Raw genomic sequence first — 24,175 nt, 5'->3', positions numbered from 1 at the left:
CAATAATATGCTCAATGGATTTGATTAACTTCATTCGGTGTTTATATACCCTATACCTCAGTGGTGTGTACAATATCTTCAACCCTAGCAGCTCGTATAAAGAACATATATTCTGCAATGGGAAAATCCAAGAAAGCAAAAGCTAAAAGAGCTGATTTTAACGTATGAAAGTTTTTAGGAATAACTGTATTTAACCTATCTTAGAAACAAAAACTCAAAGTTGGCAAATCGAAACAATTGCCAAACAATTTTACAGACACAAGTTTTAGGTCGAAGAGTAAGCTGAACAAGGTCAGTGAATTAAAATTAATTAACACTTCTTAGCCCTTGTTTTACCTACTCAAGCTACAATTGAAAAAGAAGAATTTACGCATGATGCCAAAGACCGTGCTCAATTCTCACATCTGATTGGGATGTTGAAACACCATAACGCGTCTCAAAGACAAGGTTTGTCATATTATTATGGAAATTTACTAATGTATCAGAATCGTTGGACAAACTATCCCATTATGTTTTGTCACATCCTGGATTATTGACAACGTCTACGTCTTTGCTGGCAAAGGTTACGTCTCCGCTTATCCTTGACGAATCGGCCCAAGTGCGAGAAAGTCTGTATCAATTTTTTCTAAAAGTGATGTTTACCATAGACCCCAATCTTTTAGAACCCAATGTTGGTATTATGTTTTTGTATACCCACTCAGGAATGACACATATCACTCCTTCTATCAGAAACGACTCAACTCGGTATCTTTCACTCATTTTAAAAGCTTGCAGAAACAAACTGAGTTCTTCTGTACTTTCCCTTCATTGGAGGAAAACTTTAGAATGCTTTTCTAGTTTACTTGGTTGGAGTACCGATTCAGCATCAGTAAAAAGAACGTCTGTTTTTTCTAAAAAATCTACTACTAATTTAATCCGTCACATAAGTGTCTGCAATGAATTTTTACATTTAGGAATTGATCCAAATTGTCAGTCAAAAACTGCTCGATCTGCTATCCATTTGGATTATCCTTATATGGAACAAAACATAGTGGTTCACCCCCAGTATGACCAATTACGAACGCCGAGCTCGTTTTCATATCTTTCACTTTTTAGTGCAAGCAAACATGATCTTGTTGATAACCCTCAATTTCGATTTCAAAATATGCTTCCATTTATTCCCGGACTTTTAGATTTCACTAGGGATGCGTGGTCTGATGCTTGTCCTATAGTTAAGGATTTCCGGACAGGTTCAGGCTCTTCAAAAATCTGTCAAACAGTACTTTCTATTTTGGACGTCCTAGTAAATTATATACTCGCGTCTTCGTTCGAAGAGGATCACTTGAAGAAACAATTTATGAAGATTTTTGAAAAAATAGATCGCGAATCAGGCTTGTTACAAGCTAATTTTGCGGCAGAACAAGAATGGAAAAGCATTATTAATCAGTTTGAGCGGTTTAAAAAGAAGGTTGATGATTTGGAAGAAGAATGAGTGAGGTATGGCGATTTCCTTTTTCATTAGAACTGTTTATTTAATAAGATTTGGGCTATCGGTTTAAATTTTGTAAGCATTGAAAGAAGTATTGAATTATTATAAATTAAAGTATCGAGTTAGTATTTTGCAATTGTTTTACTATAATTATTGCAGCAGTATACCAATCCTGAGTATTTTCTATCATCACACCTCCGATAAATTGTGGATTACTCAAGTCCCACTTTGCCGTTTCTGTTGGCCTCATCATCTTATTATGTTCAAATTGAGAGTTCATGAATGGACTTTCGAGTTCAACCGTATAGTTTGTAGAAAACCTATCTTTGTGAGGTTGCTGCAAATAAATATTTTGCGATGAGGGATTTTCCAAAGAAGTAAATATCTCAAAATTATTAACTTGTGAATACTTCAACACGAAATCAGTAGAATGAGAAAGCAATTCGTTGTTAAAGGGTACCAGATTTTCTTGAATTCGCTGAACCGACAATATAACAACTCTATTATCCAAGTTATTAAAGCTCAACAAGCTGTTATTGCCATCATTCCTTTTAAAGTTAGCGCATGTTACATTCATTTTTCTTTTTTATTCGATCAACGCACCTGAAACATAAAGAATCAGAGAATTCTCTTAATATCGTGCGGTTTAAAACCTTACATGCGTGAACCTCTAATCGAGCATCCCAAGGCCTAAAAATTAGCTGGTTGAAAACAAACGAACATACATAGCAGCGAAGTTAAAATTGCAAACGGAGGTTGCATCACGAGATTCAAAGAAGCAACATTCCTCTAAAGTAGAGGTACATCTCATAAAAAAAGGCGTCGAAGATTCTTTTTTCTTCTTACCTTTGAGTATTCCGTGGAATAGAAAGCGATCGGTTGTTCCAACAGTCTTAGGTTTCGCTATGTCATAAGACTTTTCAGAATGACTATATTGAATAATTACAGGCCTTTTTAAAAAGCTATGAATTTCTTCAACTGAGTTAGTAATACTAAAAGCGGTTAGAAATATTCCTATAACTTCATACTACCAATTCGAAAACAAGGACTTAGGCAAGTCATTCTTTTTATAAAAGCGAGAAAGACTTAGAGAAAATTGATAAATTTCTGGCTTCAAATTTGGATAAAGTATTTTGCCAAATCTGTAAAGTCGTTAGCAAACAGAACGTCTTTTCTTATTATACTTTAAAGACATGTGTATTTCACCTGAAAATGATTGCAGAATATGCAAACTAAATCAAGTTAATATTATGCTTCTATAGAAAATGAAACCGCTTACCTTTTAGAGAGGGTCATGTGCAGTATTTTTTTGTTTTGTTTATCAAAGTTTTCATTATTTTCTGAGTGCTCGGGGTGATTGCCATTGAACAAACAAAGCTGAAGATTGCGAACACCAGAATCTGTAGATACCAAAGAAATTCTTCTATGTGCTTCAATAGGTGTATGCTTATTCAAAGAAAGACTTTCCAAAGCTAATGAAGGTGAAGAGCATACAGAAGTACTAACTCGTTGCTCCCGGTTTTCTGGTTCAGATATATTCTCACCCCCATCATTCTCAGTTATGACTGCACGACGAACAACAATTTCATCTGAAGCTGGTTGAGCTACCTCTGATGATTTAGCAGGACGCAAAGGGAGCTTGATATTATATTTCGGAGGCCTTTTCTTCAGTTTGCTTATACTTGATGGCTGATCTTCTTTATTTACCTTCTCTTTAGTACCGTCTAGATTAGGGTAAGTAGTACTACTAGTATTCTTGGGGTTTTGGACTTTTTCCGAAGGACCTTTCGTTTTTGAAACGATTTGAAACCCTTCAGATAATTCCCGATTCGACTCGGGAGACATAGGATTTATTGAATAAGACGCTGAAGTCCCCATTTCCTTATTTAAAGCATCGCCTTTTTTATCAAGAGACACCGGTAAATGAGTTTTTATAACGCTTTTATCGCCTTTGCCAAAAAGAGGAAAATTTAAATTAGATGAAGATTTCCCTCCTAAAGTATCGCATAAGGAGAAATTTTTATAAGTATTAGTGGTGTTATCATAGTATACAAGGTGAATGAGAAAACACGACTCTTCAGGATTTTCCACGATTTTACGAACTTGAGGACTTAAAAGAAGAGTTCGATAAAGAGGATGATCAATTGTAAGGGCTGAAAACTTCAATTCGCAGCTGGGGAACCTTCCTATACAAAAGAGGTTTCTTTCACAGTGGTCACAAATCTCCTGAGCAAGTAAACTATCGAGCCTATTCAGTAAGTATAGCATCTTATTTAAATCCTTTCTTGTTGATGCACGTAGTGTAAGGTACTTTTCGCGGTTAGCTACACGTATAATCATTTTTGAATAGAGTACATTATTCTCATCGCAAACCTTGTATTTTACATTCGAAGCTTTACCAAATTCTTTTAGTAAATTCGCATGGTTCGGAAGGATAAGAATGCGTTTAAGGCTTTTTTGAAACTTTGCTGGAGACCATTCGGCTATGAATACGCCAGTTTCGTTAGGCATATCAAAGTCGGAGTCATTGTTGATAACTTTATCTTTTGATTTGAAAGCTTCCGGACTGAAGGAGTCGAGTGTATTTTGGCTTGAATCCTTATTATATTCAAAAGTCTGGTTTCCATGAAGACGTAAAGAGAACTCTTCAAACCTTGAAAGCTCTTTCGAAGTAAAGTACATATAACCAAGTGGGTCTGCCTTTACTAAAGATTCAGTATATCTGTTTATTTCCTGACGAAACCTTTCAACGATCTTTTGGTAACTGCAATTTCATAGATAGTCAGTACCAAGTAAATAGAAATGGACCTTACTACTCAATTGCTTGCTTACGGCCTTCGGCGGTAATGCGGATTACAAAACTCTTGACTTGTTAACTCAATGTCGGTTTTGTTTTTTGTTTCACTTGGAATAAAGCGAAACAACTGCTTACCTGTGAAGAAGCATCGTAAGCTATCGTAAACGGTACATGAGAAAAACATCTTCTCTCGTTAGTCAGGAAAAGTCAATGAAGCAACTTGCTTAATGGAATTTATGAAATTGTCCACGAATTCGTCATGCAAAACATATGTCGATTGCAAATAAAATGTCATTTCACCTAAATAAGTAACCATTTAAGAAAGAAAAAAGTACCTTTGTTTTCATTAGACGCCTTCTCAATCATTATTTCTCACGAATGCAAATTAAGTATATTGGTATTCGTCAAGATGGATTCGTCCATTCTAGGTTACAATTTGGACATACAACTTGTTACATCTTATATTATTATTATTTTTTTGCGTTTTTATGATTTCTTTTTTATTAATAAGACACACCTGGTTATTTCTAGTGCGCCGTTCTTTTCGAGTTCGATTTTCGTCTGTACAACAAGAATTAATATATTAAACCCCATTTACCAAATTATTTTTTGTTTTGAGATTAACAACAAGATGATGGGAATCCTTGAATCATGAATAGTCATTTTTCATTAAGGTACCATGGGATACTCAAGGTAATGTCATAAAGGAGAATGGTCAAGTAAACAATCTAGTCCAAAAAAATTTCTTCCTCCGATAATTGCTAATTTAAGAATTGCGAAAATGCTGGTCCTTAAGTCTTTCTTCAAGAGGGAATATTTGGTCTTTGTTAACTGGATTTATAGACATGAGGGAGTCATTTCTGAGACGAGCATTGGCTCTAGCAACCGTGACGTTGACAGAGGAAAGGAGGGCAGGCAGTTCTGTGTTTTTTTTCCACTGTTGTCTTGCAGGCGATCGAGTGTTATTCAGGAACGGTTTCAGAGATAGTCGGTAGTCCTCTATAACTTTTCGTTCTTGTTTTATCTGCTCTAGGGCAGACAATGAAGATATTAATTCTCCAACCAACATGTCATACCGGTCCTGCTGACTTTGCTTTTCCTGCTCATTTTGCTCTAACTGAAATGGCCAAGGGTGTGGTAAATTTTGCAAACTTACAATGTCACGCAAATCAAAGTCGCCATATAAACAGGAAGGCAGCGAGGACAAGTTCTCCAGCTGAGTACTTTGTTCGTAAAGTTTTCTTATTTGGGCTGCAACGTGCTGGGTCGCTTGCTGTGAGTAGTTGAATCGTACGTGCCTTTTCACTCGCAAATGTAATCCTATAAACTGAGTTAATATAAGTCCATACTCGCCGGTGTGTCTACTGACTTTGGAAAACCCGTTCAACAATTGAATCATTAAAGTCATTCGATTCCGACTGTATATGCAGTTTCTTGGGAATCTGTAAAGGATGCGACAAAAGCTGGATCTGGCGCGTTAAAAATGACTTTTTCTTATCATAAATTTCCATATTTTTAAACGCTTTCTAATTAAGTCATATTTTTCGTACTTTTTTGAACTTGAAATGTATTTATCCAGAAACAAGTGCAATCTGCTGTGAAAATTCTGAGTAAACTATCAATACAAAATTTAATGACATACTTTCAACCGTTATTTTCTGAGAAACAAATCAATTCTGTATACAATTTACGCTTCGAAGCGACGGGTTAGATAGTCTAATCGAGGACAGTTTCCAACATTCTTTCTCATGCCTACACCCACACAATTCTTATGTTTTTGATACTCGCGATATAAATTGTATTCAACAAATTCCTTACTTTGGATGCTACATCTTTTTCTAATATTACAAACATTTTAAATACCACTTCCACATCTACATCAAACCTGAGCCAACTTTACCATTTCATAGAAAAGGGAAATATTTTTATGCGAATATACAAAAACATGGAAAGACGTATATAGGAAGCAAGGGCGTGAACATAACCAACCATATATCCAGCTTTTTCCGCGTTTTCGTATATGCTCTTTTCCATTTCTTACTTAAGAGGAATGAAACGAGAGCTGTTTGTAGCACCAATACCAGGGCGACCGTGTCTGGTGGGCTTGTAAGAGATGGAGAATTCACCCAAGTAGTGGCCAATCATTTCAGGACGAATTTCAACTTGGTTGAAAAGCTTACCGTTGTAGACACCGACGAGAGAGCCAACCATTTCAGGAAGGATGATCATGCCACGCAAGTGAGTCTTGACAACAGCAGGCTTCTCGTTGACAGGAGCCTCAGCCTTGGCTTGACGGAGCTTCTTGATGAAGCGAGAAGCACCGGCTCCAAGACCACGGAGCATGCGGCGGCGAAGACGAGCAGGGAACAATTCAATCAATTCCTCAGCAGAAAGGTCCAAGAGCTTTTCAAGCTCAACACCGCGGTAGGTGAAAGTACGGAAGGTTCTTCTCTTTCTTAATTCAGCAGCGCGGAGTGCATCTTCTTCAGCCATTTTGCAAAACAGTAGTTGGTGATGGTCAAAACTCCGCTAAAACCGACTGTCGTGTCTGTAGTTTGGCCTTGTATAAACAGTCACATTACCCTACCCTCTATATGTTTATTTAGTGAACCCCAACGACAAACTTCACTATTTCCTGACACGTAGCAGAGTAAGCGATAAAATACGGTGTTGTCGACTACCTATATTTGAAGGAGAAGCACTAAGTGGCATGGTCTAATATAAGGAAATACTGGGTTTTTGTAGAAAAATCGACTGTTATAAGGAGTTTTAGTAATGGCCGGAACACCATCTTTCCAGAAACTCATGGCGCTTGCCGATAGCCAATCTGCTCAAACTGTTACACAGCTGGAGCAATTAAAAAAAGCTCAGGTTCGTGAGAAAGCAATTGAATTGAAGGAAGAGCGAGACCAGATACGACGGGCACAGAGAGAACGCGAATTGCGTACAAAGTATGACGAAGAACAAAAGCGTCGTCAGTTGAAAGAGCAAAAGCGCGCATCCGAAAACACCGGACAATCTGAACGTCCTCCTTTATCGGCGGATGAGGCTCGAGCGTTACGGGAGCATAAAGACAAAGAGCGATTAGAGAAGAAGAAACCAGTTTCTTACAATGAATTGCTTCGTCAAGCATCTGATTCTAAAAATCCATCTTCGGTTACAAAAGGCAATACCAAGCCTAGCATCCCATCTACTTCTAAGCGATCTTCTAGAGTTCCTGAAAAAATACCGTCCAAGGACCCTTTTGGTGTTAACAGTCGAGTTGGCATCGCATCGTCGAATTCAACGGCTCCTGCTTCCTTAGCGTGGCTAAAGGCAGATTCTCCTATCCCTGCTGGATTGGCCTCAAACTTATCTCGTTCTTCGTCCACTAATGCGCCTTTTAGCGGAGTAAGAAAAAAAGTTTCTTCTCGACCTGGTGAACTTGTCCAATTGCAGGCTGGACCCAAGCGTGACAAGCGATCTATTGCAGAAGTACAAGATGAAATTATGCGGAAGCGAATAGGTACACCAAGTAATGTAAATCCCCTTCCAAAGCCCAAAACCGCTGGCGGTGTACCTGCTGTTCTGCCAAAGTCCAGATCCTCTGCGACGTTAAGCAAATCGAACATTACAAATGCTGCCGAAAGGACTATAAAACGTCCCGATGCTCCTTCATCTCGTGTTTCAAAGCCAAAATTGAAAAGTCGTCCCAAAGATGATTTTCTGGTGTCTGACGAGGACGATGATGACGGTGCACCAGACGTGTCTTCTGAGATCTGGAAAATTTTTGGAAAGCGGAAACAAGATTATGTATCCCGTGATGCTTTGTATAGCGATGATGACGATATGGAGGCTACCGGGCAAGATGTATGGCGCGAAGAACAAGCAGCTGCTCGGGCTGCTCGTCGTGAGGATGAATTAGAAGAGCAAAGAGAGCGAGAACTTGAAATGGCTAAACGGAGGAAAAAGATCTCCAGAAGTTGAGTTTTTCTCGAAAGCTTAGAGTACCTGTAAACGTTTATCTTTTTTGTTCGTTCATTCTTGTTAAATTGTCCTTCCTTTTTTAGGATAAATGTTACTGAGGCCTCTTAATACTTATGCTTGCTACGGAAGTATATTTTACGTCAATTGCAGTTGTTTTGTTATGTATCTTTTTATGTATTGACTATTCGGGTTGCCGTTTTGTGGATCAGTGATCTTGTTGATAATAATTAATTGCCCTAAATTATTTTATTATTTCATTTCCAAAAAAAAAAAACAAGTATTTGATTATTATTCGTTTATTTTACTACAGAGAATACCCTTACTTTTTTTAAAATGAGTTGCATATGAATGCGATAACCTTGGGTTACTTGTATGGAATTAATACACTGTTAATAATTGCTTGAAGGAAGGTGTGTTGCTACACTTTATTTGGAAATATCCTAATTTATTTATTATATTTGCGAAAATTTAAATATAATCTAATTTCATTATTAGATACTCATTATTGTGGATGCTGTTTACTAGCTATATACATAAATCAAAAAGAGTGACCAAAAAATCGATTGAAAAGAAGGGCAAGCAATTAGCCGTTATGCTTTCCATCTTGTTCATGGTGAGTTGAAGTACGCTGCAACCGTAAAACAAAATCTTCAAGCGTACGAGTAGAGCCTCCTTTCTTAGCCTTGCCGTGCATTAAACGATCGAAGACGGCCGATTCGGATAAGATCAAGTAAACTCCTGCTATAAAACAGAATATTCCGAAAGAATACATCCAAACACGGAGAACAGCTACAATGGACGTTTGATGGCCGCCTTTGAACCATCCGAAAATGCAAAAGATTGTAGCGAGAATATCAACAACTAACACAGCACCGGTTAGCTGCCAAGAAGGGATAGAAGACCAGAAAGGTCCATTACAACGGGTGATAAAAATTAACCAGTTTTCAGTAAGTGAAATTTGAAGGAAGAGCACCTCATCAAGGACACCAAAGTTCTGTACGATACCGCGATTTTGTCCTTCGGCAATCATGGTGGTATTTACAATCCAAGTGCCAATGGCTAAAAGGATACCAACAACTGTAGAGAGACCCCACAGACGAGGAAGATTCCACTTAACTGGTTTTGGTGCAAACGGAGCATTGTCATATGCAATTGCTAGTGTTGCAACATCAGCGAAAATTGCAATAAAGACGATTAATTCCAAATTCATCAAGCGATTCAAGATGATAATCCATAATCCAAAAAAGATTTCCAAATGAAGAGACAATGCAATACGGTAAACGATATATGCATACATGCGGTGGAAAATTTGACGAGATGTTTTCAAAGCATCAATGATAGCTGAAAGACCAGGGGCTAAGAAGACAATATCAGCAGCTGAACGAGCAGCATCGGAGGCACCTTCAACAGCAATACCAGTGTCTGCCTTCTTCAAAGAAGGAGCATCATTGACACCATCACCAGTCATTGCCACCAAATAACCTCTTTGTTGAAGAATATCGACTACTGAATATTTATGCTGAGGGAAGACTTCAGCGAATCCATCGGCAGCTTCTACAAAGTCATAAACCTCAGAGCCAGGCATATCACCACCTCCACCTAAACCAAGACGTTCGGCGTTATAAACATTAGTTCCCATACCTAGTTGGCGAGCTGTTTCTTTAGCAATACCGACAGCATCACCGGTAAGCATCTTGATTCTCAAACCTAAACGAATAGCTTCGCCGATCGTACGACCAGTGTCATTACGAGGTGGGTCCGAGCAAGGCATAATACCGAGAATGTCCCATTGTTTTCCTTCTACTTTACGGGCGACACCAAGTGAACGGAAACCTCTAGAAGCCATATCGTTAACCTGCTCCCTGTACGCATCACTAATTTCTTGAGGAACTTCATGATCTTCTTGAACAGTCTTGAATACCCATAGCGGTGCACCTTTCACGCATGTTACTCGTTCACCTTCTGGAGTTTCAACGATAGCAGTAACCTTTTTGGAAACAGGATCAAAAGGATGGAAATCTAAAATTTTATATTTAGACAATTTTTGTTTGGCTTTAGGATAGTCTCTCAGAGCTTTCAAGAATGCTTTATCGATGGCGTCCAGACCTTTCTTCTTTCGAGAAGATGCAAGACAAGAAGTAATCATAAGATCATCAGGATCAACACCTTCGACACAATAAGGTTCACCCATAGAAAGTCTGTTTTTAGTCAAGGTACCGGTTTTATCTGAACAAAGGATTTCCACGCCTGCTAAAGATTCGATGGCCGAAAGTTTTTGAACAATAGCTCTCTTTTTTGCAAGATAAGCAGCACCAACAGCCATTGTTGTTGTGACAACTGCGGGAAGGCCCACTGGTACACCAATAATGGTAATTGCCAAAGTATATTCCAAGAGTCTCGCGAGACGAACAGTACGATAAAATGCTGCGGTATAAATACAGAGGAGCGTAAGAATTACTAGAACAAGAAGAACAGTACCAATTCCGTTGAGAACTTCAGTAAAATGACCCTGAGCTTGACCCGCTGCACCAACTAAAGATGCGGCTCTTCCAACGAAAGTCGAATCAGCAGTAGCTGTGACAACCATGTATGCCTCACCTCGTTTAACCGAAGATGAAGAGTACATGGTGTCATTTTTATGCTTGTCTACAGCAAGAGATTCACCAGTAATTGCAGATTGATCTACTTGAAGGTAGCAATCATCAGAAATTAACCGACCATCTGCTGGACAAATGGTACCGTCATCAAGGTGTAGAATGTCACCTGGGACGATATCCTTGGCCTCCAATTCAACGACATGTCCGTCACGTATGACGCTGGATTTCAAAGCCATAGTTTTCTTCAACTCGTCCACAATTGAGCCAGCCTGGTATTCTTGAACGAAACCAACAGTTGCATTGAGCAATAGAAGCGCACAAATGACACCAAAATCTACCCAGTCACGAAGACCTGCAGCCAAAGCGGCTGCGGCTTCCATAACGAATTGAATAGGACCAAGGAAAAATGAGAGGAATTTCTTAAAGTTGTTTTGCTTTTCTTCCTTCATTTGGTTTAGACCATATTTGCTTTGTCTTTGTTCAACTTCAGATTGGGAAAGACCCTGCTTTGGATCAGTTTGAAGAAGTTCTTCTGGAACCGTTTTGACACCGCCCGGTTCATGCTTTTCTTCTTCTTCTTCTTCTTCTTCTTGATTATCCTGGGAGTATAAATCTTCTATTAATGCATCAATATCCTCGTCGTCGTCATCTTCGTCCCCGTCTCCACCAGGCTGCTGTTGATTTTGTGGCTGTGGCTGATTAACTGCTTCAGCAGCCTTTTCATTATTAGCAGAATCTGGAGGAGAAGATGGTGGTTCGTGTTGACTTTGTTGTTGCGTAGGTTCATGCTGCTGCTGCTGCTGAGGTAGTTGTTGTGCAGCAGTATGCCCAGCAGGGGATTGAGGGGGTTGATTTTGTGCATTTGGGGCTACAGCGCCTGATGCATTGTCATAGTCCACAGCTGAAGATTCATGGTTTCCTTGATCGCTATCAGTGTATCTTTCATGGCCGGAAGAAGCAATGCTATCAGTCTCTTGCTGTGTGGAATGAGGATTGCTGTCATCATATACGTACGTCCTGGTATTCCAGTCATTAGAGAATCTATTGTCCCCCTCCTGAGATGTTTGACGATGCACGTATTGACGACTGGGATACGACCCGCTAGGATCAGCACCAATGTCTGAATTTTGCATGTTGTCAAAAGACGACTTTACAGATAGAAATAAAAAAAAGAAAGACTAGGTGTTCAAAAGAGTGTGCCTTTCGATGCAAGTATGTTTGACAAATGAGAGTAGGGCAAATGAGCGCTTACCAAAAGAGGGCAGGAGGTACTTCTTTTATATTAAATTATTGCTACAAGAAAAGAACGGTCTAGGGCTTAGAACTTGACTGTTTTACGAACCTTTAACGACAAAACCATGCTATTTAGAACGCATTACGTGGAAAATTGTCTTCAAGACTGTTTTCTTGCTTCATTTCAACAATGACTAGACCTTGACACCATATTTTAGGAAACCTTCTCGTCAGTAACGTAACGCTTTCCTCATAAGTCATGACCGATGCATTTCGTGTGCAACATTTATTGGTATAGGTCTGAACATTGTTAGGAGATAAAGCTTTATATGACAGGTATATTTCCTCTTTTATTAAGAAGTCAATTTGGGTAGACCCGCCGTTCAGTTATATCTTGCTGAAATAAAGTATGTTTGTTTACAAAATGAAGGAAAGCAAACGTAAACAGCGCAATATAAACACTGTTGTTATGGGTCTGCTACAATGTAGTAATTGTATCCTTAATAAAGATGTTTGATAGGAACACTATATTTAAGCTAAGAAATGTGAAATGTGAATTCTTCAAAAGATATATACATACGCACTCATTGGCTCCAAATAATACAAGGAAGAGGGAAAAGAATGATAAAAAACAAAAATAGCAAGAAGATTTTCCTAGCAAACACTTCTTCTGTTTTTGTATGTATTTGTTAATGAAAGAACTGGTGCCGTTTAAAGCACCTCAATGAGTGTTTCGTCCTTTACTTTTCATGAATCTAAATCAATATAGTAAACTACTAGTCATCTAACGATCTGATAATTCACCCAAGCATGTTTGTAGATTTTGACAGAGCAAGTAGCTTTTACCAACGATACAGGTTTTTGGCTATTACATTTTCTTTTTAAACAAAGATGTGAAAGCGTTATGAACACTTTGTATCGTTAGCTTTTTTTAGCTTAATAAACCCATTGCATCCTCAGGAATCATCATACTTCTTTAGATTAGCTAGACGAAGCATTGAACTTGAATTGTGTAGCTTGGTTAGAGTACGTAATAAAGATTTTATTTGTGTGCTACATAATATTGCACACTTCATTCGAGTTTGGTAATTAGGTAGTTGAAACCTAAACACAACCAAGTTATACTTGGAAACGTATTGTTTTCATTGACGATGTCAACATCGCCTCGCCGTAATAGTATTGCGGCTACTGATGATTTATATGAAAAGAAAAAAACAAGGAAACGTTCATATTCATTGGGAGGGTCACACGCTGTGGAAGAATTCAGAGAACGCGCCAATCCGGGAAAAGGGATTCTTAAACGATATTCTTCCTTTGGACTTGATCCTGATACCAAAGATGAACGTACTTACAACGATGATTTTGAGGCACTGAATAATACCGTCATTGGTATCCCTAATAGCATAATGTTTGCGTCCAAACAAATGACTGCTCCACAGGAGAAGGAACCAGCATCTCGTTCAAAAGGTCGAAGAAGTCGTGTATCTTTTGCGAGCCATGCTCGCGTAAGGTGGTATCAAAATGAATCAGATCGATCGCGTTTCTCGTCCGACTCTCCTCCGTCTGCTACCATAGCGCCGAGCGTCCCCGCCGAAGAACAAGGAAATGCAGTTCCTAAAGAATCATCTGAAACTGGAAGCGAATCAAATAGCTCTGAAGCAACAACTGAACCTATTTTGTCCAATGCTCGCCATAATTCACCTCCTCCCGATCTGCAAGAGAATGAGACAAACAGTGATATGGATGTCACGAATTCACCTCCTTCTATCAACCCTATTTCTACTTTGCCAAACCCTTCTCCTATCGCAACTAATTATCCATATGCCTCCCAAATAGCTTCTTCTGATGTGTCGGAAAGCCCTCCAATAAAGTCAAGCAAGGCACGTAATAGTGAAGAACAGGAAGCTGAAATGAGCATGGATGTCACCATGCGATTTCACGATGATAACTCTTACATTTCTGGCATTGAGTCTCTTAAGGGTACCAGCTCAACCGAGCAAACTCCTTTCCGACAATTTGAGCATACTGATGATTTTCCGCTTTCTTACCATCGTGCTTCTGAACCGAAGTCAATTCCCTCGCTGGATCGAGGGATTGAGGAAGAACAAGACATGATGCTCACTCGATCAATTGATATACCACCTACTGCCCCCGAAGACTTCTCAAATCAGATGGACATTAGCATGGAGCTTACTTCCTCTCACATATCACCAATTCGTCCAGCTCATAAAGTATCCGTAACTGGTACTCTTGGTGGTGCGCCTAGCAAAGATAATAAACCATCCATAGGTCCTCCAACTGCTATGAATATCTCTGATTCCCCTTCACAAAACCCGACTGATATGGATCTTACAACAACAATTCCAGAGAAACAGCTTTCACCTCCCCCTTCTTCTGAAGAGGAAGCTATGGATATTACTCAAACTATTCATTCTGTTGCTTCACCTGTTCATACCGTTCATCAAAGCGAGACCCAGCCAGATTTTCAAGAATTAAGAAACAATGAATTTCTTGATGCTGAAGAAGATGAAATGAATGTAACGAACGCATTTGACGGAGTTTCACCCTCAAAAAACCAGTTGAATGATAATGAAGAACCTATGGATGTGACTGGTGTAATTAGTCTTCCATTTTCCCAAATGAACGAAAATAATAATTTACCAGAACACCAAGAGGAAACGGGGATGGATCTTACTTTACCAATACAGAGGTTTCCTTCTCCCAAAGATGCCCCTACAACTTATGAAGAAACTCCTCCCCACAAGAAGTCAAAACTATTGAATGGTAACGTTCATGTCAAAACGCCCAGTAGATCTGAAATTCATTCCCCGAAAAAGAAAGCTGCCCTGTCATCACCTTCGCCGATTAGTAGGTTGGATCGGAGTGCAACAAAAAGTTCTCGTCGTAAACAAAGGTTTAGTACATCCACTATGGATATGGATACAAGGCGCAAACAACGATTATCAACGATTCGAAATGCTAGGAAATCTATATCTACTTTGAATGATTTGGACTTTGTTTCGTTTTCGCCTACATTAGAACAAAATTCTGTATCAAATGCTTCACCCCGAAAAAATGACTCAACTAATAATTGGCATGAAATCATAAAGCCTGCATCTGCAAGTCCTTTAAGGCGTGAGGTGCAACCTGCTTCTTCGTATGCGTCTCCAGCACCAGAATCTTCATCTTCTGGTTATTTTGCCAATAGCAAATTTCAAGAAATGGAAAAAGATTCCTTCATATCTCCAATAGCAATCAAATTGCAACCATTTACCTTAGAAGGAACACAGGAACTGGGTTCTTCAATGGACGTAAATATTATGAATGAAGAAAGTGCCCTACATGCTACTGATTTGCCGGATATCGTAAATGAAGCTGTACCTACCGGAGAAGAAAAGCAAAAGATAGAAGCGGACCAGGAGACTTCTTCATCCTCATTTGACCCTGTTTTACCAGCTTTAACGTTGGACGAATTTTTGGATATGACTGAAATCGAGTTTTTGGATAATATAACGAGTTCGAAAAGGCGTGAGACGATTATTTCAGGTCCACTTGAGAGTCCTCAATTAACGACAGCTCAACTTCTGGAATCTTACTATTTGCAATTTCCAATACTCGAATTGTACAGGTTTAGTTGTCAGAAATTGGAAGAATATATCATCGAGGGAAAGGACTTTGTAGCAAAGATGGCTGAAGATGCTTATAAGAATAATCCGTTGCTATTTTACGAATATAGAAAAGCATCCAGTGAGATGAAAGCGTTAATGAATTCACAGTTTCGGATAATCAAAACTTTTTCGCGTTTACAAGCGCAAGGTTATTGGTACGAATGGCGGGAGGCTCTAATGCAAGGAATTAAGCAGGAACTTAATGAGAACCATTTGAAGCTTAGAAAAAACTTGATACAGGTTTCGGAAACCTCATCCAAACTTTTTCCATTTTTTGAAGAGTTGCGTACGAGTCTGTCTACGGTATCAACAAAGGTTGAAGCGTTGAGGAAGAGAAAGGAATTGTTTGGACACTATAACAAAGAATTGGTTTTCCGAACTCAAAGTAAATTTGAAGACTTGCAAAGGGAGCTAAAGCTGAAAAAGGAAATACTGGTTGAAAGGCAAACTAAAAAGAAGAACTTAGAAAAAGAGATGGACGATCTAAGTAATCGATGCAAAGATTTGGAATTACGGTGTGAGGAAGAAAGGGAATTTTATAATGCGAATCAGGATTTTGAATATGATGAAATTACAGAATACCAGCAGCAAATGTCAGAGTTACAGCGGAAACTTGGCTGGACCATACTTTCTATCCGACCTAATCAAATGAAACTAATTTGGAATCATTCGTTGCAACCTTTTCATGTTTTCGTTTTGCTTCAAGTGCACCAACAAGGACTAGATCTGAACGTGAAAGCTGAAATAGCAAAGCGACCTTGGACTGTGTCTGGTGTGTTTGATATTATAGCTGAGATATTTCACAGCAACAAAAGTAAACTCATAAAGAAAAACATCAAGTTGTTAAAACCGGAAATGGACAAGATTGCTGCTTATTGGAATCAGTTACAGGAACTATTGCTGGATTTTGAACGGTTGAAATTGTATTGGCCTTATGTGTCATTTAATCGGGAAAAACAGTGTATCGTAATTCGACTGGAGATGTACCTTCACTCTAGAGCATTGAAGCTTTTAATAGAGTTTAGCATTCCTGAATCAGCTTTAATGAAGCAAAACGGAGCAGTTTATGTATATGAAGCAACGTCCGTAAGGGTTCATTCCGTTTATGATGACGGTTTAAATCAAGAACCGGAAATTTTGAAAGTTCTTTTGGAAAAGCTACATTCAGTGTCTATAAATGCATATTCTTTTGCATGTTTTGAGGTTTTGAGCATTTACCACTAGTGGAATGAGTTTACATAATCAGTTTTTTGTGTTTAGGGTGTCAGTTTATTATAAACGCTTTCATTGCCCTTTAATGCCTAGTGGAAATGCTTAAAACTCTCGTGTATACTAAAACGTTTATATATTTAATAATAATGGGTTATGTGTTTGTTTTTAGTTACTTTATTTTGGTTTCAAATTTTTTACTACAAAGTATACTTTCGCGGTCATTGGATGCACTGAGTTTGGTTTTGCATATTATTGATTTGTAACTTCATAGATAAACTAAATTCACAGTATTGATTACTCGAAATTAACATATGTAAAATACAAGTAGGAAATTATATCTAGAGTTATGATCAGATAAAATTGTGCAAGTAAATCATGAAGGTTCGAAGAGGCTAAACCGAAATTGATCTACAACTGCTTTAAAGTGAAAATAGCCTCCTTCGAACTGTCAGGAGTCGGGATATAAAAGATCGTTTGGAACTTGTAATGGTCTATCCTCTTCTGTAACTTTTTTAAACATATCTTTCAGTCTTCAAAGTCTGTATAGATACTGACGTGCTTTTTTTTTACGTAACTGTTAAAATAAGTCAATCTACTGACTTTTTTCTATTCTTCAGTTCTTTATTTGCATAACCTCCTCAAGAAAGAATTCTAACTGCTGCCTGTGTGTCAAGGCATCGAAACGAAAGGAAGAAAGGCAGACCTATCTATGATATTTCGCTACAATAAACCATATATAAACCAGAATTTTTCAGAGTTTGTATTCCAGCAATTGAATTTCTGATGTTACCACGCTCAACGAAGACGTTTGCTTTTAGAGGTTGTTTTGAGACTTCAAAGCGCAATTCTTTGCGGAAATACCCTTCTTCTACATACCGTCCTTGGTTATTTTGTCGCCAACACGGCCTTTATCCTCATACCCACAAACATACTCATGAAGATGACAAGAATTATGTTGAATTCGTCAAAGCATTAAAACAAAAAAAGCAAACACCAGAAGTACGAATGACCTGGTGGGGTCTGTAAGTGTTCTTTATATATTTTTAGCGAACAAGACATCAGCTAAATAAAATTAGCGGCATGCTAATTAAATTTCAGATATAGTAACATTGCATTAATGGCTGCTAAAGGGACCGGTGGATTGGCTCTGCAATCGAACATTTTACTTGCTGATGCTGCTCATCAGTTAGGAGATATGATTTCCGATCTGGTAACCTTGTTTACTTTGAAAATTTGTAACAAAAAACCTACTCGAGATTATCCAACAGGCTATGGGAAGTGGGAAACGTTGGGTACATTTAGCGTTTCTGGCTTGCTTCTTGCCGTGTCAGTAGGGATTGCAAATTCTTCCTTCAGTCGATTGTATACGATATTTTTGCAAGGTTCAACTACGCACAATTCCGTAGATGCAGCAGCTACAAATGCCCATTTAGGACATTCACATGATTACTCTGAGTTGATTTTGCATCATCCTTTCATGGCAATGGGAATAGCGTTTGGAAGCATTGTTTTAAAGGAGTGGTTATTTCAAAGAAGTAAGTATTTATTTATAAGGTCCTGTAATTATGGAAGATGCTAACTTTATGATTCTAGCAAAAGAAGTTGCAAGAGCTACGAGTTCTAATCTGCTGATGGCCAATGCGTGGCATCATCGTGCAGATGCATTAACTGGCCTAGCGTCACTTGCTGCACTTTCCGGCGCATATTTATTGAATGCTCCGTGGTTGGATCCTCTTTTTGGGTGCTTAGTCAGTATAGTTGTCTTTCGAGCTGGTTTTGCTTCTTCAAGTAAAGCATTACATCAAATGCTAGATAAAGCCCCGTCTACAAATCTACATACAACCGTTGTTGATGTGCTATCGAAAAAAGCAGATTTTCCTCACAAGGTTGCTATGACCTTGGGAAATACACATGCAATTCATGTCATTTTGTCAATGGCACCAGATTTAACAATCCAAGAGACATCAAAGCTGGTGAAATTGGCTGAAGATATCATTTTGGACGCCATGCCCGCTTTGTCAAGTTGTATTGTTACACCCCTCTCTTCCACATCAGAACAGATCCAGGATTGGAAAAAATTGAGGCCCGTAACAGAGCATCATGAACCCCAACACTAAAGATAGAGCCAAGCACGTTCTTTTTTGTTTTTCGTATAATACTGATTTAAATTACTAACTTATTCCTTTAAACAGGTTCCGTCATGATGCTCACCATTTACGATTTTACTAAAACTTCCAAAACTTTGCTATTCAAAGTAAAATATCAATCGCAGTACAATGTATAATTATGGAAAAAGAACGAGTTGCCAACAAGTTGAGGAAGTTCTATGGACATCCCCATTTGTACAGAAAGATGTTAAGCTTTTTTTTTACACTTTGACGTTTCGAGCCTGGTCACTCAACTCCAATCTTATGATTTTCAAATTATACAAGGACGTTCTTTCCTGAGATAAAGGAGATATCCAAAAACCACCGATATTATTGATCTTAACTTTTTTGTTTCTTAAATAACTTTATTAGAAGCCACACATTCCATTAGATGAGCTCAGAAACGCTCCAATCCTCAAAACTTCCATCAGGTAAATACCGACGGACCAAAAGGGGAATCTTTTTTTGCGCAAGTTCCTTCATGGCAATTTGCAATGGATCTGTTTCGCCTTCCAAGTCGACTAGAACAGGAGCATTCATACTAAGCATTATTGTTAGTCTTTGAAGAGAATACAGAAAACACAAAGAATAACGCAGGTCCAACATAGCGAAATGGCTCAAAACTTCATATTTCGGGTCTCCTCACTCATATTTTTTATTTCATTCTTCCGTGTTGGCTGCTATACTTACCTGATCTGTAAGGCACGGGTACCCAAGATACGAGCACGCTCATATTTAGTCATGTAAGGTGTTGTGGTACGTCTTTCTTTTTCTATGGCTTTGGAGGCAGCACCAGTACGATTGGTAGCAACGTCTTCTGACAATATGGTGGTGGATTCTCCTCCTGCACCATTATTTTGTTGCTCGCCATTTTCGTCTCCCACTTGATATTCATCCACTTCTTCTTCCATGACGGCACCATCCATACCTAATCCTTCTTCTTCTTCGTAGTCAGACATATTGACTTGTTTATTTATGAGGGTTACGAAATTAAAGGAAATGGCAGAAGCAGAGGTGTCTTGAAGAAATTCTCGGTTTCCTTTGCAAGTAACATTGCGCTTCAGTACATTGAGACGATCCAACGAAGTTCACAATAGCCTTCTGTTGCTTCGCTAGGCCTCGTAAAAAATCGCTATATTGCGTTCAAAATTTCGAATGTAAACAAACACTTAATGATTTCATTGTTTATTGCAAAATGCCAGTAAGCATGGAGTTGTCTACGATTGCTTGCATTTGTTGTTATATTTCCAATTACTCCAGAATACATACTGACTGCTTCGTGAGTAACTAAAAGGGCTCCACTAGGTCAGTAGGGTATGCAAAGAGGACGAATTTCTGTTCCTACTTGAGAGTATATTTGTTGTGTTTTCTTCCGATATGAGGATTTTAGCAAGAAAGGGTCATTTCCTTCGTTTATACTTGGTTTATGCTGTAATTCTTTACCTTTTTCTACTTATTCTTGATAATTGGCTTGTTAAGACTCAATTGCCTACCTCTTTCAATGCAAGGGTAGCTTATCTTCAAACACCAATTGAGAATGTTCGCATAGTCGAATGTGGGTTATTCTCTCCCTTTTGCAGACCTGTACTTTTATTCTGGCGATGGGATCGCTCTAGCAAAAACTTGTATCAATCATGGCTTCCTTGGAAACGGGCATATGTCTTTGTAAAAAGACCTATTAGATATATTTCTGGGGTAACAAAGACTGTCGAGAATATATTTATTGATCCTCAAATGGCGAAAGGAAATAGTTATGGTCTCCACATTCAGCACGGTCCAAATGGGGATGTATGTGATGTGGAAGGCTTATTTGGCTCCGATGCCACTGAACTACGAAGAGGATGGATTCCAGTTCAATCAGATTTCCTTTATCTTGGTCGTCCAGTTTTGCTGACCCAACGTTATTGCTCATATCCCCTTGTTTCAACTATAGAGAGTCTTAAGAACAATGAACCATCTTTCGTAGACGTGCCATTTAATAAACAGAAAGATACATTAAAGATTTTGCAGTTATCGGACTTGCATATTTCTTCTGAACTCACAAAGTGCCGAGATTCGTATCCTCCAGAACGTCCTTCAGACTGTATGGCAGACGCAACTACTCGAACTTTTGTTACTGACTTATTGAAACGGGAATCTCCAGATTTGGTCCTCTTTACGGGTGATTTAATTACCGGTGATGCGGTGGACGATTCGAAAACGTCTCTAATGAAAGCACTAGCACCTGTGGTAGATTACGAAATACCCTTCGCCGTTACTTATGGAAATCATGATAGTTTAGGAGATTTAGCTAACGACGACATGGCTCAGATTGTTCACCAGGTCCCTGGAAATATCGGTTTAATGGGAAATATTTCTGGGGTTGGGAATTATGTTTTGCGAAGTCCCGATAAATTTGCTATATATGTACTGGATTCACATGCAGGAACTACGAATGGTCGAGCTTGTCCTCTGTATGATGCGATTAAGAAAGACCAACTTGCTTGGTTGCGATCAAGAAAGACAGAATTTCAAAACGACCCCATTCAAATGGTCTTCTTTCATATACCACTAAGAGAATTTTGTGAAGTGGACGATATGGTCGGGTCGTATCGAGAAAAATGTTCCTCATCCTACTGTGATCCGGGGACAGCAAAGACGCTAAATGAATTGCAAATTCCTTTGGCTGTAGCTGGTCACGATCATGTGAATGATTTTTGTGGAATTCACAAGACACATCAGGTAAGATTCTGTATGGCAGGAAGCTCTGGGTTTGGTGGCTACGGCGGACATGGTGGATACATTCGGCGTGCCAGAATATGGGAATTAAACCCCTCTGAACGCACCATTCGCACCTGGAAGCGACTGGAATGGCCTCCAGAAGATAGGTCGAAGATATTTGATGATCAAACGTTTAATGTCTAGCTATGATGGATATTTCTCTTTCCTTTTAACAGTTTCATTCGGTTTTATTGATTAATAGTCACTCACCGCGATAATGAGTTTTTTTACAGTGACATAGTACCATTACTACTTTGCTAAGCAATGCATTATTACCATATGACATCGAAAAACAAGGTAAAGATTTGCCTATTCCGTAAGCTTATAGATCACAAGGGAATAAACAGTCAAATAAAAAAGGTATTTAATAATATAGAAAAAACTAAGTAAAACATGAAATTTCTGATGAAAGAAATAGACATTACATTGAAGCAGCTTAAGCTTGGAGCTTTTCCTTCAAAAGACCACGAAGAGTATCGGCATCCTTGGCGAAGGCACTGATACCGGTAGCTAACTTGCTGACGGCCATTTCATCGTTGTTAAAGTTGAAACGGAACTTGGACTCGTCGTTAAGGAAAGAGACCTTTTCAATGTCAAGACCATGAGCTTGAGAGGCATCAAGCTTCTTGGGAACAGGCTCTTGGCTGTTATTCAGTTGTTCAAGAAGAGCGGGAGAGATAGTCAAGAAATCGACACCAGCAAGCTCCTGGATCTCACCGATGTTACGGAAGGAAGCACCCATGACAATGGTCTTGTAGTTGTATTTCTTGTAGTAGTTGTAGATTTGGCTGACACTAAGGACACCAGGATCTTCGTGAGGAGCGTAATCACGGTTGTTCTTGGCCTTGAAGAAATCAAGGATACGGCCAACGAAAGGAGAAATGAGGGTAACGTTGGCTTCAGCACAAGCGACAGCTTGGACGAAGGAGAAAAGGAGGGTCAAGTTGCAGTGGATACCTTCTTGTTCCAACTGCTTAGCGGCTTGGATACCCTCATAGGTGGAAGCAATCTTGATCAAAACACGTTCACGCTTGATACCTTCTTCTTCGTAAAGCTTAATCAATTGATGGGCCTTTTCGATGGTAGTCTTGGTATCGAAAGAAAAGCGAGCATCAACTTCAGTGGAAACACGGCCGGGGACGATGGCAAGAATCTTGGTACCGAACTCAATGAGAAGACGGTCAAAAGCGTTTTCAATTCTTTCCTCGAGAGAACCACCCTTCTTCTTCGAATATTCGACGGCGGCGTCGACAAGAGCAGCATATTGGGGTTTCTTGGAGGCGGCCAAAATCAAAGAGGGGTTGGTAGTAGCATCTTCAGGCTTGTATTTGGCGATGGACTCAAAGTCACCAGTGTCAGAAACGACAACGGTTCCGGTATTCTTGAGTTGTTCTAAAGAAGATGACATGTTTACTAAAAGATTTTGTAACTAAATATATCGGTTAGTTTCAGATGGCACAATTGACGCGAATTTTCTTAATTTCAAGACAAAAACTCTTACAGCAAAAAAAGAAAATCAATCAAAAAATCGATGAATCGCGTAGTTACTTGCAGATATTCTTACCTTTTTATATGTGGTGGGTAATTGAAGATGGTAGGTTCGTACGCATTAAGTAGATTATATAAGATAGTGGATTTCAAGGAGGGTGAGGGAGCTTTTGTAAAATCATGTCTCCACTATACCTTCGCGCGAACAAACAAAAGCCATAGAATTTTCCATAATGATTCCGCAACATTTCCTTTGTCCTTCCTTTGGGTTTGCTTGTCACTTTCCGGTTTCCCCATAATGTTTGGCGCATCGATCTTGCTATCATTAAAGGAAATGACCACTTGGAAAGAAACAATCCAAATGGTCAAATAGAAAGTCCATCCGGCTTGAAGAAGGAAACCATGTAATGTGTGCAGCAGTTTGGAAAGTACGGGATTTTCGGCATTAAAGACACTTTAACTGAAAGACTTGTAGGACTAGTGGATTAAAATCTTGCAGCATAGGGACGAAAGTTATTATGATTGTTTCTAGATCTAGAAGGGTCAATTTTATTTCTATACTGTGAGATCAATTTTTGAAGGTCAGAAGAAACTCGCCATAGTATACTGTTTCTTGATATTTTTCTGTTGTAAAGCAACCTAACATACATGTTGATCTGATAGGAAAGTCCTTTACATATGGATGGAGAGAAAAGATTCATTAAATTGTGCTCGGCGTATTCATGCATAAAACGAATGCAAATGCTACCATCGAGTCAATAAAAACGTAAAAGAAAACCAAAAGTTATACCAATTGTCATTCACAAAACAAGCAAGTATACAAGGTTATATGCGTTCTC

The 24,175-nt window shown here is 38.8% G+C and overlaps 11 protein-coding genes across 11 annotated transcripts; 5 read left to right on the top strand and 6 right to left on the bottom strand.

The window, feature by feature from the left end:
* Positions 1-117: 117 nt before the first annotated feature.
* On the top strand, positions 118-1,471 carry ipi1 (Rix1 complex Armadillo-type fold Ipi1; the record flags this gene model as incomplete). The annotated part of the gene is made up of 4 exons (XM_056183165.1): positions 118-162; positions 205-277; positions 325-447; positions 486-1,471. 4 exons carry the CDS (start codon positions 118-120, stop codon positions 1,469-1,471), a joined length of 1,227 nt encoding a protein of 408 aa, XP_056039194.1.
* Positions 1,472-1,577: 106 nt separating this feature from the next.
* ers1 (RNA-silencing factor Ers1) lies at positions 1,578-4,150 on the bottom strand (the record flags this gene model as incomplete). The annotated part of the gene is made up of 7 exons (XM_056183164.1): positions 1,578-2,016; positions 2,072-2,158; positions 2,194-2,460; positions 2,500-2,610; positions 2,653-2,700; positions 2,748-3,778; positions 3,824-4,150. 7 exons carry the CDS (start codon positions 4,148-4,150, stop codon positions 1,578-1,580), a joined length of 2,310 nt encoding a protein of 769 aa, XP_056039195.1.
* Positions 4,151-5,031: 881 nt separating this feature from the next.
* Positions 5,032-5,776, bottom strand: fta4 (Mis6-Sim4 complex subunit Fta4; the record flags this gene model as incomplete). Its single annotated transcript, XM_056183163.1, has 2 exons — positions 5,032-5,585; positions 5,635-5,776. 2 exons carry the CDS (start codon positions 5,774-5,776, stop codon positions 5,032-5,034), a joined length of 696 nt encoding a protein of 231 aa, XP_056038932.1.
* A 526-nt stretch (positions 5,777-6,302) lies between these two features.
* On the bottom strand, positions 6,303-6,758 carry rps1501 (40S ribosomal protein S15; the record flags this gene model as incomplete). Its single annotated transcript, XM_056183162.1, has 1 exon — positions 6,303-6,758. One exon carries the CDS (start codon positions 6,756-6,758, stop codon positions 6,303-6,305), a length of 456 nt encoding a protein of 151 aa, XP_056039367.1.
* Positions 6,759-7,040: 282 nt separating this feature from the next.
* Positions 7,041-8,231, top strand: spt2 (histone H3-H4 chaperone Spt2; the record flags this gene model as incomplete). The annotated part of the gene is made up of 1 exon (XM_056183161.1): positions 7,041-8,231. One exon carries the CDS (start codon positions 7,041-7,043, stop codon positions 8,229-8,231), a length of 1,191 nt encoding a protein of 396 aa, XP_056039834.1.
* A 583-nt stretch (positions 8,232-8,814) lies between these two features.
* Positions 8,815-11,961, bottom strand: pma2 (P-type proton ATPase, P3-type Pma2; the record flags this gene model as incomplete). Its single annotated transcript, XM_056183160.1, has 1 exon — positions 8,815-11,961. The coding sequence occupies one exon, from the start codon at positions 11,959-11,961 to the stop codon at positions 8,815-8,817; it is 3,147 nt and encodes a 1,048-aa protein (XP_056039196.1).
* A 1,251-nt stretch (positions 11,962-13,212) lies between these two features.
* Positions 13,213-16,953, top strand: spc7 (NMS complex subunit, Spc105/KNL-1 family member, blinkin, Spc7; the record flags this gene model as incomplete). The annotated part of the gene is made up of 1 exon (XM_056183159.1): positions 13,213-16,953. The coding sequence occupies one exon, from the start codon at positions 13,213-13,215 to the stop codon at positions 16,951-16,953; it is 3,741 nt and encodes a 1,246-aa protein (XP_056039830.1).
* A 771-nt stretch (positions 16,954-17,724) lies between these two features.
* On the top strand, positions 17,725-19,058 carry mmt1 (mitochondrial (zinc or iron) ion transmembrane transporter Mmt1; the record flags this gene model as incomplete). Its single annotated transcript, XM_056183158.1, has 3 exons — positions 17,725-17,963; positions 18,040-18,476; positions 18,535-19,058. 3 exons carry the CDS (start codon positions 17,725-17,727, stop codon positions 19,056-19,058), a joined length of 1,200 nt encoding a protein of 399 aa, XP_056039832.1.
* A 417-nt stretch (positions 19,059-19,475) lies between these two features.
* rpb6 (DNA-directed RNA polymerase I, II and III subunit Rpb6) lies at positions 19,476-20,047 on the bottom strand (the record flags this gene model as incomplete). Its single annotated transcript, XM_056183157.1, has 2 exons — positions 19,476-19,629; positions 19,779-20,047. The coding sequence occupies 2 exons, from the start codon at positions 20,045-20,047 to the stop codon at positions 19,476-19,478; spliced, it is 423 nt and encodes a 140-aa protein (XP_056039779.1).
* A 418-nt stretch (positions 20,048-20,465) lies between these two features.
* Positions 20,466-21,992, top strand: dcr2 (serine/threonine protein phosphatase Dcr2; the record flags this gene model as incomplete). The annotated part of the gene is made up of 1 exon (XM_056183156.1): positions 20,466-21,992. The coding sequence occupies one exon, from the start codon at positions 20,466-20,468 to the stop codon at positions 21,990-21,992; it is 1,527 nt and encodes a 508-aa protein (XP_056039833.1).
* A 292-nt stretch (positions 21,993-22,284) lies between these two features.
* tal1 (transaldolase Tal1) lies at positions 22,285-23,458 on the bottom strand (the record flags this gene model as incomplete). Its single annotated transcript, XM_056183155.1, has 2 exons — positions 22,285-23,261; positions 23,455-23,458. The coding sequence occupies 2 exons, from the start codon at positions 23,456-23,458 to the stop codon at positions 22,285-22,287; spliced, it is 981 nt and encodes a 326-aa protein (XP_056039586.1).
* Positions 23,459-24,175: the final 717 nt, after the last annotated feature.

This window comes from Schizosaccharomyces osmophilus, chromosome 3, assembly GCF_027921745.1.
Source record: "Schizosaccharomyces osmophilus chromosome 3, complete sequence".
In the NCBI taxonomy this organism is placed as follows: Eukaryota; Fungi; Ascomycota; class Schizosaccharomycetes; order Schizosaccharomycetales; family Schizosaccharomycetaceae; genus Schizosaccharomyces; species Schizosaccharomyces osmophilus.
Note: the sequence above shows the minus strand (reverse complement) of the source record. Positions and strands in the feature narration are given on the sequence as shown.